The sequence below is a fragment of the Macaca thibetana genome, chromosome 7 (genome assembly GCF_024542745.1).
Source record: "Macaca thibetana thibetana isolate TM-01 chromosome 7, ASM2454274v1, whole genome shotgun sequence".
Taxonomy (NCBI): domain Eukaryota; kingdom Metazoa; phylum Chordata; class Mammalia; order Primates; family Cercopithecidae; genus Macaca; species Macaca thibetana.
The window spans coordinates 30,304,701-30,322,835 of record NC_065584.1 but is presented as its reverse complement, the minus strand read 5'-3'; the positions used below and the strand labels follow the sequence as shown (position 1 = coordinate 30,322,835).

The 18,135-nt window shown below is 52.4% G+C and overlaps 2 protein-coding genes across 9 annotated transcripts in view; one reads left to right on the top strand and one right to left on the bottom strand.

The window, feature by feature from the left end:
* The window catches only part of POMT2 (protein O-mannosyltransferase 2), a 47,755-nt gene extending 41,896 nt beyond the window's left edge, over positions 1-5,859 (bottom strand). For 4 of the 5 annotated variants that reach the window (XR_007727548.1, XM_050798718.1, XM_050798719.1 and 1 more), the window contains exon 1: positions 5,412-5,859. Coding sequence is in view for 4 of the 5 variants with exons in the window: in XM_050798718.1 (XP_050654675.1) it covers positions 5,412-5,659 (248 nt within the window). In the remaining variant the exon portion in view is untranslated. The remainder of the gene's footprint in view (positions 1-5,411) is intronic. The other variant, XM_050798717.1, reaches the window with a different exon arrangement.
* A 4-nt stretch (positions 5,860-5,863) lies between these two features.
* Positions 5,864-16,543, top strand: GSTZ1 (glutathione S-transferase zeta 1). Of its 4 annotated transcripts, none has more exons than XM_050798878.1 (9): positions 5,864-6,157; positions 9,836-9,887; positions 11,791-11,858; positions 12,426-12,506; positions 12,864-12,989; positions 14,123-14,201; positions 14,761-14,813; positions 15,374-15,423; positions 16,129-16,543. In XM_050798878.1, exons 1-9 carry the CDS (start codon positions 6,143-6,145, stop codon positions 16,253-16,255), a joined length of 651 nt encoding a protein of 216 aa, XP_050654835.1. In that variant the 5' UTR covers positions 5,864-6,142; the 3' UTR covers positions 16,256-16,543. The 4 variants fall into 4 exon arrangements, with proteins under 4 accessions (XP_050654835.1, XP_050654832.1, XP_050654834.1 ...); XM_050798875.1 differs by having other exon boundaries at positions 5,867-6,157; positions 12,393-12,506; XM_050798877.1 differs by lacking the exon at positions 5,864-6,157 and adding an exon at positions 9,501-9,589.
* Positions 16,544-18,135: the final 1,592 nt, after the last annotated feature.

Below are 18,135 nucleotides of genomic sequence, written 5' to 3'. Positions count from 1 at the left end.
CCACACTCTCCAACTGGGAAATGGCAAAATCTCTGGCTTGCTGTCACCATAGCCCCTGATGCAGGCCTTCTAGACACATTAGTTCAAGGGGAAAAAGTGTCCAGATTAAACTGGTAACGTTTGAGCCATGCTCCCTGTAGGGAAGGGAAGTTAAAGTGACATTCCAGGCAGAGCTCTTTGGGCCTCTTCAGTGTACTATTCCTGTGGCTTCTAGTGTTAAATGTATAGCTGATACTGATCCCATAAGTGTCAAAGAGGATTATCCTGTGCAAGGGCTGCTGTGTGTAGACAGGTCATCCTGTCCTCTCCTGGTGGTCCAGAAGATAAAAATCCACATCCCTGGAAGGGAAAGGAAATAAATCACAGGTTTAAAAACTTCATGGCAGCTGGGCACGGTGGCTCACACCTGTAATCCCAACACTTTGGGAGGCCAAGGCGGGCAGATCACCTGAGGTCAGGAGTTTGAGACCAGCCTGGCCAACATAGTGAAACCCTGTCTCTACTAAAAATACAAAACGTTAGCCAGGCGTGACAGCGGGCGCCTGTAATCCCAGCTACTCGAGAGGCTAAGGCAGAGAATTGCTTGAACCCAGGAGGCAGAGGTTGCAGTGAGCCAAGATCAAGCCACTGCACTCCAGCCTGGGCGACTGAGACTCCTCCGTCTCAAATAAATAAATAAATAAATAAATAAATAAATAAATAAATAAATAAATAAATAAAACTTCCTGGCTGTTGGCGTACTGAGAGCCATGCACCAGAATCACAGTGCCACCTGCTGGACATAGGTACCAAGCACACCCTTTCTAAAAGGGCAGCTATTAACCTCTTAGTTAACTACTCAACGCTTAGAAATTGATTGCCAGACCCATAGAGGCCTCAGGACTCCCTGGCCTAGTATTCCCACTTTGGAGTGGGTCAGTGGGAATCTACTGATAACAAGGGAAGGGTTTACAAGCCTCACTGATCCCATGGAAATAGTACATTCAAGAATAGAGCTGGTAATCCCATCTATTCAGGAGGCTGAGGCAGGAGGATGGCTTGAGGCCAGGAGTTCAAGACCAGCCTTAGCAGCATAGTGAGAACTTATCTCTTAAAAAATTTGTTTCAATTAGCTGGATGTGGTGGCGCGTGCCTGTAGTGCCAGCTACTCAGGAGGCTGAGGCAGGAGGAGCCCAGGAGTTTGAGGCTGCAGTGAGCTATGATTGTACCACTCCACTCTAGCCTGGGCAACAAAGTCAGACCTCATCTCTTTGGGAAAAAAAAAAAAAGAGTATAGCCAGGCTGGCCCTAGAGGCATCTTGGTTTTCCGTGAAGAAGTGTCAGCTCCCACTTTGAGAGAAACAACCTTCTCCACTGCCTGAAGCCGAGCTGCTGGTTCAGTAGGGCCCTGATTCACAAGGGTTCCTCTAAATGCTTAGGCCTGGCTCACCAATGATTAGGCTGAGTTAAAAACTGATGTTACCCACCAGGCACTTAGCCCCAATGACAACTCTGGATGGCTGACGGCAGTAAGGATTGAAGCACTTGGTATGCCACTTGGAAGACTAAATACTGAGAGATGAAAGTGAGAACTGTGAACACATCATGGCTGCCTGCCATGAGGACAGACTGGATCACTCATGTAGGTGCCCACACTAAGGGCAGGTACTCTCACAAGACTGACTGGGATCAAGCTGCTGATCCAACCTGCACCACCAAGACTGCGGCCATAGCCACCTGGATTCATGCAACAGGTATGGAAACATCTACCATCGTGGACCAGGCACAATGTAAGGGACGACATGTTTCTGAGGCAGAAGCCACTACTGCGTGCCAGACTTGTGACTCCTGCCAAAAGTTGGCCTGCTTGTCTTGCAGTAAAGGAAACCACGTTGCAAGGGGCACTGACCCCACCTGCTCCTGGGAGACTGACATTAGGACTTTGTTCCCTTCTCCCAGGCTCTCATCAGTACCTTGCTACTGCTGATACTTTTTCAGGTTACAGTGCTGATGTTGCTTTTCCAGTTCAATCATCTGACGCTGTGTATACCACTGTGGCCCTTGGAACTAAGCTCTGCCAGGTTTTCTGCTTTCCAAACCATCTACAGTCTGACGGTGACATATCTTTTTATCACAACGGCCACCCAACAGTGTCAACAGTCAATAGCCAAGGTATTTCGATGGACCTCCCACATTCCCTACCATCCACAGGCATGATATTGTCAAGTACTGAATAGTTCCCTCAAAGATCAACTCAAAAAGATTTTTGACTCTGTTTTTAACCTCCTCCCGGTCTGCACACCTTAGTGAAGCAGTTTGGTCACCTAAGGCAGCCATTCTCAGAAAGGGTTCATCTTCTTTTGCCTACCAACTGGGTAATGATCAGGAAGAAGGGGTGGAGGGTTATATAAACCTATTTTGAAAATTTAAGATTCTTCCCTGACCATTTCTGGCCATGGTTCATCTTTTGCCTTACAGAAAGCCCAGATCAGCTGGGAGGAGGAGGCTATCTATGTAATTCGGACTTAATTCTAGTTCAGTCACTAGATTGCCTTGTTGGAATGGCCTGGTGCTACAGCATAAAGTTAATGATCATTTGGTTGGGTACAGTGGTTTTAAAGTCCCCCTACAGTGGCCCACATGTGTCAAGGTAGAAGACATAACGGGCCTCTGTCAATTTTCTAACAATGCCCTTGGGTATTAAAAGGTCTGGATATTGAATAAATGGAGAAAAGGTGAAGTTATAGGTACTAGGGTAGGACACACTAATTATGTAGCAATGGAAGGAAAGAAACAATCCTGGCATCTGGGGAGGGAACACCTTAGGCCCCTGGAGATGTAAAGAGAAGGGAAACAATGTTCTCTTTGTTTGCCAGGCACCAAAGCCTGGCAAACATTCATATGGTCCACCTAAGTCAAGCAGCAACTGTGGCTGGCAATCCGACCTGTGGCTGAGTTTGTCATCTCACTATGAAAACAAAAAACTTTATCTAGTAGGTCAGTATAGAAAAGAAAAAAGAAAATAAAAAAAGAAAAAAAAAAACTCACATGGACATGGCCAGTCTTGAACTATTCCCACGTGCCTGATGACATCAACACCAACTCCCAAACACAGACCTCCCTCACAGGTGTGCAAACACACAGATCAGCACAACCTTCTATCAAACCGGCTGATACAAATCACATGCTTCTCCTGAGATCCTAGGGGCCTTCCTTAGGTTATGCCTTGTCTAGTGATTGAGGCTGCAACTATTCAGTGACACTGCCCATGTGGTTTAAACCACTGTAATGGTAATCGAATTTGATGGTGATCCAAATAAAAATCTAACAAAAATCCTGGAGTGGCCTGCACTCCTTCAAGTAATATGTTAGTGTAAGGAAGAATGGGTCACAAAATATCTTTCCATTAATCATGGTAGTTACTTTTTTTTTTTTTTTTTTTGAGACGGAGTCTCACTTTGTTGCCCAGGCTGGAATGCAAAGTTGCTCACTGCAACTTCTGCCTCCCGGATTCAAGTGATTCTCCCACCTCAGCCTCCTGAGTAGCTGGGATTACAGGCACCCGCCATCATGCCCGGCTAAGTTTTGTATTTTCAGTTGAAACGGGGTTTCACCATGTTGGCCAGGTTGGTCTTGAACTCCTGACCTCAGGTGATCCGCCCACCTCAGCCTCCCAAAGTGCCAGGATTATAGGCGTGAGCCACCGTGCCTGGCCTGGTAGTTACTTTCTTACAATTTTTTTTTACAAGGGTAGAGGGCTATTGTAATTACTGTAATTACAAAGATCAGAGATCAATCTGAACTCCTGTGCACAGGTCACAGTGGTTAATAGACCAGATGTCTGAAATAAGATTCCTTGGTGCCCCCAGGACTTATTCACATGTGGCTGAATTCAGGACTCTGGAGGGCATGGTTGAGGTAAATCCTGTAAGCTGGCCTTATTCTGCTGCTTAGAGTCCCATTGACAACAACCTTAATTAAATGCTGTAAGGGACAAACTGAAAAGATTTGGTCCCTGCCTCTGTCAGCCAGGTTAATCAGAGTAGCCAGGGGAGTTGCATATTCATGTGAAAATCTGCTAGAAGCCAAGACTGCAGAATCGAGGAGTGAGAGAGGCTGTCAGATTGCTCGTGCCTCTACACATCATTCTGGGTATACCAAGAATGCAAGGCCCTGACTGCATCGCACTTGGGCCATTTCTCAGGGTTGTGTTTGCAGCAAGCAACCTTGAGAGAAGAGGCAGTGTCTCCCTCCAGGACAAAGAGGAGGTCTGCGTACTGCCGTCTATAAAACAGCAGATTTTCCAAGCTTGTCGTTCCTTCACTTGGATGCAACCCACTGCCTGTGCAGTCATCCATTTAAACCCATAGCGTCACCCTGTGGGACTTGGATGGCAAGAGAAACTGCTTCTAACATGCATCCTCTTTCCCGTAATAAGGTCCTTTGTCTCTAACCCAGGTGTCTCATCTTCTGCCAGCAGTCACGACACAATAACAGGCTAATTTATTAATTTCTAAATAAAGCAACCCTGACAGTCTGTTTTCTTGCCTACTTTTTGCTTAAAGAGCTCCATTTCTGGGCCAGGCGCGGTGGCTCACGCCTGTAATCTCAGCACTTTGGGAGGCCAAGGCGGGCAGATCACGAGGAGATCAAGACCATCCTGGCTAACACGGTGAAACCCGTCTCTACTAAAAATACAGAAAAAACTAGCCGGGCGTGGTGGTGGGCGCCTGTAGTCCCAGCTACTCTGGAGGCTGAGGCAGGCATGAACTCGGGAGGCAGTGAGCCGAGATCACGCCACTGTACTCCAGCCTGGCCGACAGAGCAAGATTCCGTCTCAAAAAAAAAAAAAAAGAAAAAGAAAAAAAGAGTTCCATTTCTGACACCCAGTATCTGGATAGTACAAGCTAAAACCTTTAAGAAAATAAATCTCTTCTCACAGGAAGAGTTCTGCCTCTTAAAATCCTTTTGTCACCATGCCTGAACACCCAAACTGTCCTTGCCCTATAAGATAAAGGTACACAGTTAGGTATTTTCCCCTCTGTTGATGCCTGAAAATCCTGCAGATATCGGAACTCAGGCCTTAGAAAATTCTGTACCCAAGAATTTGCAATTCTCTTTGGAAAGTTGAAAGCACCTTTAAAAGCCACAATTTGCAAGCCAGGTGATGCACTGTAACATAACGCGGAAGACATGAGGGCTGCTTCCTCAGATCCTAACAATCCCATTGCCCCACTACCAGAGCAAAACGATCCCCCTCCCAGAGAATGCACCTCGCCAGAGGCCAACCCACCCGGTACCTCAAGTTCCCCTCCACCACGGCCCCGCCCCTCCTCCTGTAGATCCCGCCTCCTCCGTACCCTCGGGCCAATCAGAGGGCGGCGTCCCCTCGCGGTTGCCATGGTGGCCACCGAGTCCCTCCCATCACTCACCAGATGTGCCGCGGCTCGGCCAGGCGGTGGAAACGGGTGGCGAAGGACAGCAGCGTCACCAAGGCCAGCAGGGCCCACCGGCCGGCCGCCTCGAAGCGCTGTGAGCCCCGGGCAGGCCGTTTGGGGCTTCGCGCCGCAGCCTCGGTGGCCACGTCCCGGCCTGCGGCCCTAGCAGCCTGGGGCCCACAGCGGCCCCTCCGGGGACGCAGTTCGGACTCTGCCAGGCCTCCGCCCGTGGCCGGCGGCATCTTCCCCCTCCTCCGGGTCGCCCACCAGCCCAGAGGCACACTCTGACCAGCCGCCCCGCCAGGGAGTCACAGGAGGGCAGCTCGGGGTACCCGGGGAAATGCAACTCCCTTCCACGGCAGCGGAGTGCGGGGCCCCGGGCTCGGGGCGGGGCGGGCAGCGTGGTCGCGGCCCGGGCCGCTAGGAGGCGGCAGGAGGCGCAGAGCATGTCGGGACCGGGAGGGCCGGCCGGACCGAGGGGGGACTGTGCAGGAGGGGTCGGGCTCAGGGAACTGCAACTCCCAGCAGCCCCCGGGTACGGGGCGTGGCAGGAGGGCTGGGCGTGCCAGAGGCGACCGGAAGGATCATTGTAGTCCATCCAGACCCTCGCTTTACCCGGACGAAAGCTACGGGCCTGACTCGTCGAGTTTCACTGGGCCTTAGTTGTTGGCGAGTCCCAGGCGCGAAGTTTCTCGGCCTAGAGGAGGGGTCGCGCGAAGTGCCACATGCAGGCGGGGAAGGTCTGTGCCGCGCACCCGGGTGGAGGGAAACTGGTTAGACACTTGGAGACCCTGGGGGGCGGGGTCAGAGGTGAGCTGCTCCGCCCGCCCAGCAGACAAAGACTCCCGGCGTGCCGTGCGTTGCGCCGGGCACGCTCTGCGCCTGCGTGCTGCACGCTGCCCGCTGGGTCTCGAATTTCCCGGAGGGTTGGGCTGGGGGAGGAGGCGGTCCTGGTGGGGAGTTCGTAGCCAGGTGGAGTCGCTGTCCGGACGCGCTTCATTTCTGCCCCGCCCTCCCTGCTCCCCTTAACAGACCCCTCCACTAGGGCTTCCAAACGTCGCCCCAAGCTTCCCAGTTTCTCGCAGCCCTTCATGCTCCTCTCTTGGCCCTAGCAGGAGATGGCCTTCCAGTAATGTTTGTATTGTAAGAGTCCCTGGGCAGGGCGCGGTGGCTCACGCCTGTAATCCCAGCACTTTGGGAGGCCGAGGCGTGCGGATCACAAGGCCAGGAGATCGAGACCACCCTGGCTAACACGGTGAAACCCCCGTCTCTACTAAAAATACAAAAATTAGTCGGGCATGGTGGCGGGCGGCTGTAGTACCAGCTACTCGGGAGGCTGATGCAGGAGAATGGCGTGAACCCGGGAGGCGGAGCTTACAATGAGCCAAGATCGGCCAGTGCACTCCAGCCTGGGCAACAGAGCGAGACTCCGTCTCAAAAAAAAAAAAAGTCCCCGAGCGAGGAGAGGCAGTCATGACAATCACCTGGGGAGCTTCACGGCTTTCACATGTTCTTCCCCGGGGGCCGCTCCAAAGCCACTCTTCATCTCTGGTGGAACGGGCCCAAGAATCTGCATGTTTTTGTAAGCGGTCCTGATGGGTCTTAACGCGCCGTAAAGTTTGAGAACCACTTTTATGGCACTAAGGAAGGTGGCACGTTAGATGGGACTTTGTGTCACGTTAATAAGGTATAGTCCTCCCTCTTCCAAATGGGATTTTAGGAGTCTTTTTCTCAAATCATGTGTAAGACATGGTTTAAAAATAAAATCTGCTAAAGTAATCAGAATGCATATTTGAATTGGAAACAGAAGTCTTCCAGGAGTGCTGATGAGATGGATACTTGGGCTTAAAATTTAGTTCTACAAGTGCAGAAAGGAACGGGGGATGGTTTGCATAGGTATCACTGGTAAGAGAAAGCAGAAAATGCTTAAGAGATTTCAGGTTTCCTGCTTGTGGGTCGTGATGGAGGGGAGCAGCGTTTACCATGCTTTTGGTCATTCGTAGTACAGATCCAAAGGTGTAATCCAAAGGCATTTAACCATTAGGTAAGGCATTTCTTCAGGGATTCTAAGCCAATTAATATCTGCCACTCTCTAGTGGTCACCAGCAGTCCCTGTCCCTTGGCCCCAGGGCCCCTGTAGCCTGGCTAAGTAAGGAAAGGGGACTGCATCTCCAAATAAGAAAGATCCAGTTGTGGCCACCCAATTCCTCCTCTTCGAAAGGCACTTTCTGCCCATCGCCTGCTTTCTGTGCCAGGACCATCTTTACTTTCCCCACAAAAGGTACCTTCAGGACAGGCTGGGACTCCTGGGCTTGGGAACCACCTTGGAAGGGCCTAGGTTCCCACTTGTACCCTTGCCATCTAGCAGACTGAGTTGGTAGTACAGGGATGGTGAAAGCAGGTTCAGGGAGCAGCTTAATATTCTGGGGGTGGCAGAGGGGAGAGGGAGCTTTGGTGAAATGTCTCTAGTCAGAGGGGTAGTAAACAGGGTATCTGAGAAGTTCTGTCAAGTTCTCCCCCATCCATAGGGATACACGTGTTGGTGGGAAGGTTCATGAGTGCTAATCACTGGCGAGTCTTTCCTGGGTTCCACTTTGAAATGCTGGCTCCCCAAGAAGTAGCAGAGAAATTAACTTTGAGCCCCTTAAACTTTGGAGTAGAGATCACACACCCAGCTGCCCCCAAGGGCCCAAAGGTAACAAAAATGAGGAAAGTGGGCCAGATACAGGCCATGGCAGACCTTAGAGGGCATACCCTGGTTGATGGGGGCCATCAGTCTGTTCCCATCAATCGTTGGTATTTAGGAGCCCAAATCTACTGTCTCCAGATTTTTTAAAGAAAAAAACAGGTGTTGTATATAAAATATCATGATTTTTATTTTTTATTTTACTTTATTTATTTTGAGATGGAGTCTTGCTCTGTCCCCTAGGCTGGAGGGCAGTGGCACTATTTTGGCTCACTGTATCCTCCGCCTCCTGGGTTCAAGCAATTCTCATACCTCAGCCTCCCGAGTAGCTGTGATTACAGATGCACACCACTACACCTGGCTAATTTTTGTATTTTCAGTAGAGATGAGTTTCGCCATGGTGGCCAGGCTGGTCTCGGACTCCTGACCTCAGGTAATCTGCTGGCCTCAGCCTCCCAAAGTGCTGGCATTACAGGCATGACCCACCACACTAGAACGAAATGTCCTGATTTTTAAACATTGGCAACTACCTGAAACATTTTAAACTACTGTGTTGAGCAAACAGAAATTCTGAGGGCCAGATAGGGCCCCAGTGGGCTGCCAGCTTTTGACCTCACCTTTGGGGTGAGTGAGCATATCTGCCAGCTGTTTTTATGGGGACAGCTGAGAACCTGGACAGCTGGGAGGTGGGGTTGAAGGAGACAGGCACCAAAGCATCAAAAAGTTAGAATTCCTCGTCTTTCTGCATTGCTAGAAGGAATCCCTGCTATCATTTTAGGGCAACCCTTCGTTTTACAAATGAGGGAACCGAAGATTAAAGAAGGCCGAGGTTTGTCCAAGGTCATGCAGAGCTGGTTCCTGCACCAGGTCCAGACCAGATGCCAGCTCCCAGCCCGCTCTACCACTCAAACTACTGCATCACAACCAGGCCATGCTCTGTGGGGGGACACCAAACCTGGCCCCAGCAGGAGCGTAAGAAACTTCCAGCAAGTTGGGAAAAAATGCCCTTTCCTTTTTTTTTTTTTTTTTTTTTTTTTGAGATGCAGTCTCGCTCTAGAGTACAGTGGCTCGGTCTTAGCCCACTGCGACCTCCACCTCCCGGGTTCAAGCTATTCTCTTGCCTCAGCCTCCTGAGTAGCTGAGATTACAGGCACCCACTACCATACCTGGCTGATTTTTTTTGTGTTTTCAGTAGAAGCAGGGTTTCACCATGTTGGCCAGGATGGTCTCAAACTCCTGACCTCAAATGATCCGCCCACCTTGGCTCCCAAAATGCTAGGATTACAGGCGTGAGCCACTGTGCCTGGCCAGAAATGCCCTTTCTGACCAGAGTCAAAGTTCCCCCAATGCCTGGGTAGCCCAGCTTCCCCATTGGCTCCTGAAATCCACCCCTTTAGGTTTCCTTTCCCTGCTCAGAAGCTCTGCCAGAGGGGACATTCCCTGGGAGGCTGAGGGTCACCACGATACCATGACAGAGTCTGGCAAGGTAAGGAAGGCACTCGCAGACTGGCTGCCCCTTTGGGGGCCTCTTGGACCTCAGGAGCTCAAACCAGCACAATTTTGGAGCCAAGGGACTTCATGAGCCTCTCAGAGAGCTCCAAGTCTTGACCTGAGTTGCCCAGATGCAGGCCTGAGAGAGGAGGCCTGGCAGGATAGGAAGAAACGGTTGACTCCTCCCGAGCTGGAGCCCACCCAGCATGTGTTAACACGCGCCTTCATCCTCTCTCCTCAGCCCATCCTCTATTCCTATTTCCGAAGCTCCTGCTCATGGAGAGTTCGAATTGGTAAGAGCTGTGCCTCCTCCAGACTGAGTGCTGGAGTGGGGTGGACTGGGGTGGAGAAGCTGGCCTGGGATGGAAGGGGTGCTCTGTCAGAAAGGACCTCACCCCCAGCAACCAGCATCCCCCGACTCCTAGAACCCCCGTCCCTTCATGGCATCTCCACCCCGGAAACGCAGGGTGAGGGTGGGAGGAAGGGGGTTGTTTTTTTTCTTGGGACTGACACTTCTCCCAACACTGCTCTCCAAAGCCCCTTGGCAACCGTGTTTAAAGCAGGGTCACAAAATCCATATGCCCCTGGTAACTAGCAGGGGAACAGCTGGCCTCCCTCAGTTCTTATCTTATTTGAACTGGCAAAGCAAACAGAATGGACCAGCGGGCCAGCGTCAGCCTTGAAGGCTTCAGAAAAGCAGAAACAAGGGCCCTGTGGCTCGTCCTTTTTTGACCCTTCCCTCCCTCGGCTTAACACAGCATTTGGCAAAGGCTGTACTGTACTGAGGAAAAGCTCTGTGCCGAGTGCTTTTGTGTGCCTGATTCCATTTAAACCTCAACAACTGTAGGAGGGAGGTACTATTACTGTCCCCATTGTATAGAGGAGGAAGCTGAGGCACAAAAAACTGAGGCAACATTAAGTAACTTGCCCAAGATCATTCAGCTACTAAGAGGCAGAACTGGAATTCAAACCATATAGTCTGGCTCCAGAGGCCTATTAAGTTACTTGCCCAAGGCCACACAGTTAGCAAGTGACTGTGTTGAAATTTGAACCCAAGAAGCTTGCCTCCAGAGTGTGGAGGCAAAGCTATCCTCCATGACCCCTCCTCCATCCCGCAGTCACTTGGTATTTGCTGGGATCAGTAAGCAAGAGCACTGGGTGCCAGGAGAAACTTTCCTCCAGGAAGATGAACCCATCCCTGGGTGCTAGTGCCTCTGCCCTGGCTGAGCCAGAAGCCAGAAGCCAGAGCAATATAGGTGCTGTCTGTAGGGCCTGTGTGCTTTGGCCTTCCCTCCTCCAGGTGTCTCCTCCAGCCCCAAACACTGTCACTCCCCAGACTGGAGTTGACCGGCACTAGGAGTAGCCTGGTGTTGCCCAGGCTGTCTCTACACCATGACATGTCTGGTCCTTCTCCCCTCATTCCTTTGCCCTTCCTTGAGATTGGCCATCACCATACTTGAATGCCCAAGTGCGCATAATACACTCACGCATGCACACGCACGCAGTCTTCTCCACCAGTGCTGACCCACCCAAGTTTTTTTACCCTCAGCTTGCCAGGGGAAATTATCAAAAGGGATGGAGAGAAAATCTGGTGACTGGAGTCACAGCAAATGCGCTCCAAGGCCACCAAGGAGCCCAATGCCTGTCTGGAATCTCTAGTAAACAGCCCTGAGAACAGAGAGAATAGATTGGAAGAGATCCTTTTCCAACAGAACAAGAGTGCCATCTGTGTGTGCTCTGTGTGGCCACCTGAGCTCCTTCACTTGGCGCTTAGTTGCCTTCTTGAGGCAGTAATTGCATGTCTCCAACCAAGACACTGGTCATCACTGTGTAAGGCCCTGGGGGAGCAGAGGTAAACACGACATACCCTTGCTGTCCTCCAGGAGCCCACGGAGTGGCGGGGCACACACCTTTATCACCACCCAGCGGGCATGAGGGCCCCATTGGGGGGTCCAGATCATGAGGTCTCTAAGAGTTCAGGGGTGAGCGAGGCAGAACATCATGCATCTGGGGTAGGGAGCAGGTGGTAACAAGGAAAGCTGGAGAGAAGGGGATAGTGCCAAGGTGAGCCTTGACCACCCAGAAGTGTAGAGAAGCCTCCCCCTCTTTGGCCTTATGTCACCCTAGAAGGGCTCTTTTCTTTAAGAGTATGGCCAGAGGCTGTTCCCTGACTCTGCTATCTGTGGTCTCTCCTAGCTCTGGCCTTGAAAGGCATTGACTATGAGACGGTGCCCATCAATCTCATAAAGGATGGGGGCCAACAGGTAAGAAAGCTGTTCCCAGACCACAAAGTGGGAATTGGAGGCCTTGAAGAGGCACTAGGCAGGGGAAGAAGGGGAGGCTCTGCCCCAGAGAAGTGAACCTGTGTCTTGTGGACTGTCACTGCAAGAGGCTGCTGGCTCTCCCTTGTGGGACAGGGTGGCACGCTGTGCATTAGCAGGAGGCCTGGGAAGGGCCCAGGTCCAGGCTGTGTACCCCAGCCTGAGTTCTCCAATGCCTGACCCTGGGAGGGTGGGTGGCGAGTGGGTCCCCACCCCATACTGGGCCCTCTGGATGGCTGACTAGGGTAGGAGCCGCCTTGGTGGCCATGGTGTGAGATGCAGGGAAAAGCCCATAGCCAGGCTGTTAGGATGAAGCCTATGGCTCAGCAGCCGCTGGGGTTTGGGATACTTCATGGATCCCCCAGGGATTACCCTGGGCCTAGGATTTAGGGCCTTCCCAGGGAAGGGAGAGGGGGGTGGGCGGCAGGCCTGGGGTTCTCCGGCTTGCTTGGTTCTCCTCTGGCCAACACAGTCCAGGCCACCCAGCCCACCAGGGCCTTGTCTCCACAGTTCTCTAAGGACTTTCAGGCACTGAATCCCATGAAGCAGGTGCCAGCCCTGAAGATTGATGGAATCACCATTCACCAGTCAGTGAGTGCAGGGCCTAGGGGAGGGCCCTCGTGAGAGCAGTGTCCTGAATGAGAGCGCCTGACATGTCTTCCTCGCCTGTGTATGGTCAGGGTGCCTAGCACATAGGAGAGGCTCAATACAACGCTCATGGGGAGGGTGGGAGGTTGTTGAGGAAAATAAGGGAAGATTCAAGCACATGGAGAACCAAGTTCTGCAGGATAAGATCCAAAATGGCTTTATAGGGCTTGAGCTGAGGAGGTGGAGGGAAGAGGTGTAGTGATGGTGCTGGAAGAGGAGGAGGAGGAGTTTGCTGGCCCTGTCCCCTCTGGCCTAGGGTTCCTGGGCCCTGTCCCTGCCTCACTGCTTCCCTCTGGACAGCTGGCCATCATTGAGTATCTAGAGGAGACGCGTCCCACTCCGCGACTTCTGCCTCAGGACCCAAAGAAGAGGGCCAGCGTGCGTATGATTTCTGACCTCATTGCTGGTGGCATCCAGCCCCTGCAGGTGTGGCACTTGTACACGTGCACCCTTGCACACCTCACACACTCTTACATTCACACATAGGCTGTGTGAGCTGCCCATTGTGGGGGCGGGTGCCCAGTATGGGGGCGGGGGCGTCAAGGGAGGGAGGGGGATTGGATTCTTAGGGGCTTTGACCTGGACCATGTGAAAGAAGGGGGCAAAGATCTCAATCTCAGAAATCAGCCGTCCCAGCTGGTCCCCCACTGCGTTCCAAGAAGCTCTAGTTTCTAAGGACGCATGTACAGGTGCTTGAGGTGGGGAAAGGGCCAGGATGGCAGGGGAGACACTGAGCAGGCCCCAGGCCAGGCCTCCCGCCTTTAACCAGAGGGGCTTGCCTTTCATCTGTGCTATCTCGGTCATATACTGGGATACACGTAGGATTTTATTTTGCAAGTGTCACTGTTAAAACAGACAAGTAAGTATTAAAAACAGTTTATCTGTACCAGCTTCTACTCTGAATGAGGAAATAGCCCCAGAAAGGTGAAGTGACTTATGCTGAGTCCCACAGGTAGGTCCTAGCAAAGTGGGGACTAAGTCAGGACCCCTGCATGCCTGTGCCCCCCACTCCCATGTCATTTTAACAGAGGATGTTGGAGCAAACAGACATCTCCATTTTGAGGAAATAATATTCCTCCATAATGAGGAAACAGGTAAAATGGCTCCAGGAGTGCCAAGATGGAGCCAGGCTGGAAATCTCTGAAAGCCAGTCCTGTGGACCTCCCTCATCCCAGCCCCACCCTCTATCACACTCCGTCTGCTCACAAGGGACCACACAAGGGAGAAGTGAGGGAGACAGGCCTGAGTTGTAGGCGCACCTGCCACAGCCATGGCCGCGTCTTGTGTCACATGAATAGGGATTCATGCACATCTCTGACGGAATTACATGGCTTTTTGAGGCCACTGGGGCAGCCTGTGAAGGTGGCTGCTGGGATGGCTACCTCCCTCCAGCCTCAGGGCCCTGGTAGAAGGAAGGGGCTCATGGAGCCTGGGGGGAGAAGGGATAGATATGTCCAGCCAGGGGCAGATGGGAAGTGAACTTCCCTGAAGGGGTTTGGCCAAGGGGCAGTCCCCACCCAGCTCTCAGAGCAATCACAGACTTTCTTTGGGCTGCATAGAACCTGTCTGTCCTGAAGCAAGTGGGAGAGGAGTTCCAGCTGACCTGGGCCCAGAACGCCATCATTTCTGGATTTAACGGTGAGTCCTCACCCTGTGAGCTGCCCCACAGTGGCCTCTTAGAGGTATGGCCCTCGCACACAGGGGCCTGGGTATCTGAACCACCCTCCCAGGCTGCTTTGGTCCTGACAGTTGCATGGGTGAGGGCAGGACTCGGGAAGCGAAGGGCTGGGTGGGCCTCCAGACCTTAGCTCCAGTGCTTCCAGGAACCTTGGTCCCTGCACCCACAGCCCACAGCCCTTCATAGCTGGGTGGCCCAACTTCAGCTTCACTGCCCACTCCAGCCAGGAAGCCAAGGCCAGCACAGTGCCAGCCACCAGAGTGAGAGCTGCCACGGCGGCCAATGGCAGGGCTTGTCCACTCTAGTGGGGGAAATGGTGGCTGGCTCTGCGGAGCCTAAGGAGACAGAAGCTTGTCCCTAGCAGCTCTCTTCAGACCTGGCTGCCAGTTCTCGCCAGCAGCCGTGCTCAGTCTGTCACTCAGTTGGGCGCTCATTTCATAACTATGGAGGCCAAGGCCCAGAAAGCTTGGTGTCCCCTTCCTGCACCTAGCATAAGATGTTTATGTGGCCTCCCCACAGCCCTGGAGCAGATCCTACAGAGCACAGCAGGCACATACTGTGTAGGAGATGAGGTAAGCTGTCCCCAGGCCTCCCCAGGCCCAGCCACAGCGGCCGCCTCCCTCATGCTGACCCCAGGCTGTCACTCTCTTCCCCTTAGACTCAGCCATCTCTCACACCCTGAGGCAGGTGGGGCTCAGAGCTTCCTGAGGAGGCATCTGCAGGGGGATCTCTGCTGTGGGGCGCTCTTCAGCTCACTCCCAGTACACTAAACCATCTCAAGAGGGAGTTACTCAAGGTAGAAGACTGGCTGTGAGAGGATGAGGCAGGCCAGGCGTCAGTTGAGGGATTGCACTAGATGATGTCTGCGCAGTCCAGGCAATCCATCGTCTCTGGCCTTCTCAACCCACAGAGTTGGTTGTCAGGGCAACTGGAGCACGGCCTGGGAGGGCACTTCAGCTCTGGGGGACAGACACACATGCAGGCCTAGGGCAGACAAGAATTGGGGGCGGGATGGGTGAAAGAGCCAAAGCAGATCGTTGGTACCCCCAGTAGAGTTGCAGTGGACTTACCGAGTCCAGCCAGTGAGTCTGGGGTACTCACCCTGATGGGAACCCACCCAACCCTTTTACAGGTGACCATGGCTGATCTGTGCTTGGTGCCTCAGGTGGCAAATGCTGAAAGGTAAGAGAGAGCCCTGCCACCCTCCCTTCTCCTGGCTCTGCCCACAGTCAGTTACCACTCAGCTGGTGAGGTAGCAGCTCATGCAGACTCTTCACCAACCAGCCAAGGGGCCCACCATGCCAGGCCACACAGCCACTTTGGCCTGGAATAGGGCAGAAGAAATTGGGGCAGTGCTCCTACCACACCCACCACAGCCCAGATGATACTGTATAGATAGCCCCTGCTCCTAAGAGGAGGTGGCTCACCTGGTGGACCCCTAAGAGCACCTGCCTGATGTCCTCAGATGTGGTGTGTCTGTGCCCAGAAGTGAGCTCTAGCTCTGCATCCCTCCATCAACCCTTCAGTAGGGCACGAATGAGCGCCTCTCTGGAAGGCATCATGCTAGGCGTTAGGGAAATGGAAATGTCTGGCACATTCCCTGCCCCCAGGAAGCTTACAACAAGGGGGAAGAGAGAGTCTGTATATATAAATGCCTAGCACTGGGCCTTACACATAGTAGGTTCTCAAAGAAATAGGAATAGTAGGTAACAGATGCCAAACTGCACAAGACCTACCCATCTCCTATGAATAAGGGCTGCCCCATCGTCCTTCCCTGGACAGCTCCCTGGACCTCGTCCAGCCCTGCCTTCTGCTCCCCTTGCTGCATCAGGGCAGTCTCCCTGTGTCCCTGAAAACCGTGGCTTAGCAGGTGTTTCTCTACTACAGATTCAAGGTGGATTGCACCCCCTACCCTACCATCAGCTCCATAAACAAGAGGCTGCTGGTCCTGGAGGCCTTCCAGGTGACTCACCCCTGCCGGCAGCCAGATACACCCACCGAGCTGAGGGCCTAGCTCCCAAATCCTGCCCCGTTGGCACAGGGCCACAGGAGCAGAAGCTGGGTGGGCTGAAGAGGCCTGGAAACAAGTGAGTTAATTGAGGAGACAGGAGACGCCAACTCTAGCCCTGGATCTGCCTTCCTGCTGAAACTTGTTCCCCCTCAGTCCCCTCATCTGTCAAATGCATGTGGGGTTGGGTAGGAAGATGCTGGGAGCAGCGGGGCAGGAATACTGTTATCTATGTGACGGGGCAGTCGTGAAGCTGAGATGAGAATGTGGATTAAAATGCCTGGCGTGCTCACCATAACACCACGGGAAGCCTGTGTGCCTTTTCTCATCTGCTTTTGTTGTGTCTGACTCCCAAGAATGCCCACGCTGAAATTTGGCGTGAATTAAACTGAAGCCCAGGCCTCTACCTTGTTTGTCTAAGACTGAGCGAGGTTCCAGAAGACGAACACTGTCCCTAGCTGGAATCCCCTGTGCCGGGACCAGTAGAGGAAGTTAGTCAGCTGTTCGCCTACCCTGTGGCAGGCCTGGCCCATGGGACCTAAGGGCAATGAAGAGAAATACGCCCAAAAGCCTGCCTGAAAGAATCAGACAAGATCCAGGGAGATAACAGATAGAAGCAGGAAAGCATCTAGTGACCGGCTTAGTTCTCAGGGGTAGGAATGGTACTGTTGTTAAATGTTCCACTCCAGGCTGGGCGCAGTGGCTCATGCCTATAATCCCTGCACTTTGGGAGGCCGAGTCAGGTGGATCACTTGAGACCAGCCTGGCCAACATGGTGAAACCCCGTCTACTAAAAATACAAAAATTAGCCGGGTGTGGTGGCAGGTGCCTGTAGTCCCAGCTACTCAGGAGGCTAAAGTGGGAGAATGACTTGAACCTGGGAGGTGGAGGTTGCAGTGAGCCAAGGTCGTGCCAGTGCACTCCAACTTGGGCGATAGAGTGAGACTTCATCTAAAAAAAAAAAAAATTCCACTCCAGTACTGAGAGGCCATTTGGCCCTCTCAACCCAGTCCCTCATCTTCAGGGCCAGCATTCTCCAGACCAGTCCCAGGATTAGGCACTCGAGGTAAATCCAGTCACAAATGGTGCTGGGAGCAGTGTGACCAGGCCAGCTCAGGAGACAAAGCAGGTACCAGTGTACCACGGGCTGCCTGGGAGGGAGCAAGTTCCCATGCTTGGCAGTGTTCAGGCAGAACCAGGACCATCTCCGGGCAGAGATGCCGTAGGGAGATTGGGGTAGCTTCTGGGGATGAAATGAGATGAACTTTTTAGGACCTTTACCTCCTGAAGGCCCCACCTCTGAATACTGTTGTATTGGAGATTAAGTTTCAACATGAATTTTGGAGGGGACATAAACATTTAAATCGTAGCAAAGACCATCACCTTTTTACAGAATATTTTCCAGTAGGGGCTTCTCTCAAACGGCTGAGTGGTAAGTCAAGTCCTTCCTTTCCATATCACACTCAGCAGACACCTGATCCTGATATGCTAGAGGCCACAGGGAGACTGGATACGCGGTCTTCCCGGAGCGGGAATGGCCACAGTGAAGGAAGAACAGTGGAGTGGCCTGATACTGGTAATTCCAACTCTAAGGAAGTAACAAGTTCCCAGAAATACTTCAGAAGGAGGAAAGCAATAGGGAGGTGCTGTCAGGAAATACCTGAGAAGAAAGCAAAAATTATAGGCTTGTGTTCCTCAGAAATTTTACATATCCATTAAGGAAAGTGGCAAACTTATTGGATAAACAGGTGATACACATATTCATAAGATACTAATTTTTTTTTTTTTTTTTAATGATGGAGTCCCGCTTTGTCATGCCCAGGCTGGAGTGCAGTGGTGAGAGCTCAGGTTCACTGCAACTTCCACCTCCTGGGTTCAAGTGATTC

Coding starts and splice junctions, on each gene's coding strand:
- GSTZ1 (XM_050798874.1), top strand. Junction 11,859..12,392: donor TAAAGGATGGGGGCCAACAG/GTAAGAAAGCTG, acceptor AACACAGTCCAG/GCCACCCAGCCCACCAGGGC. Junction 12,990..14,122: donor GTGGCATCCAGCCCCTGCAG/GTGTGGCACTTG, acceptor TGGGCTGCATAG/AACCTGTCTGTCCTGAAGCA.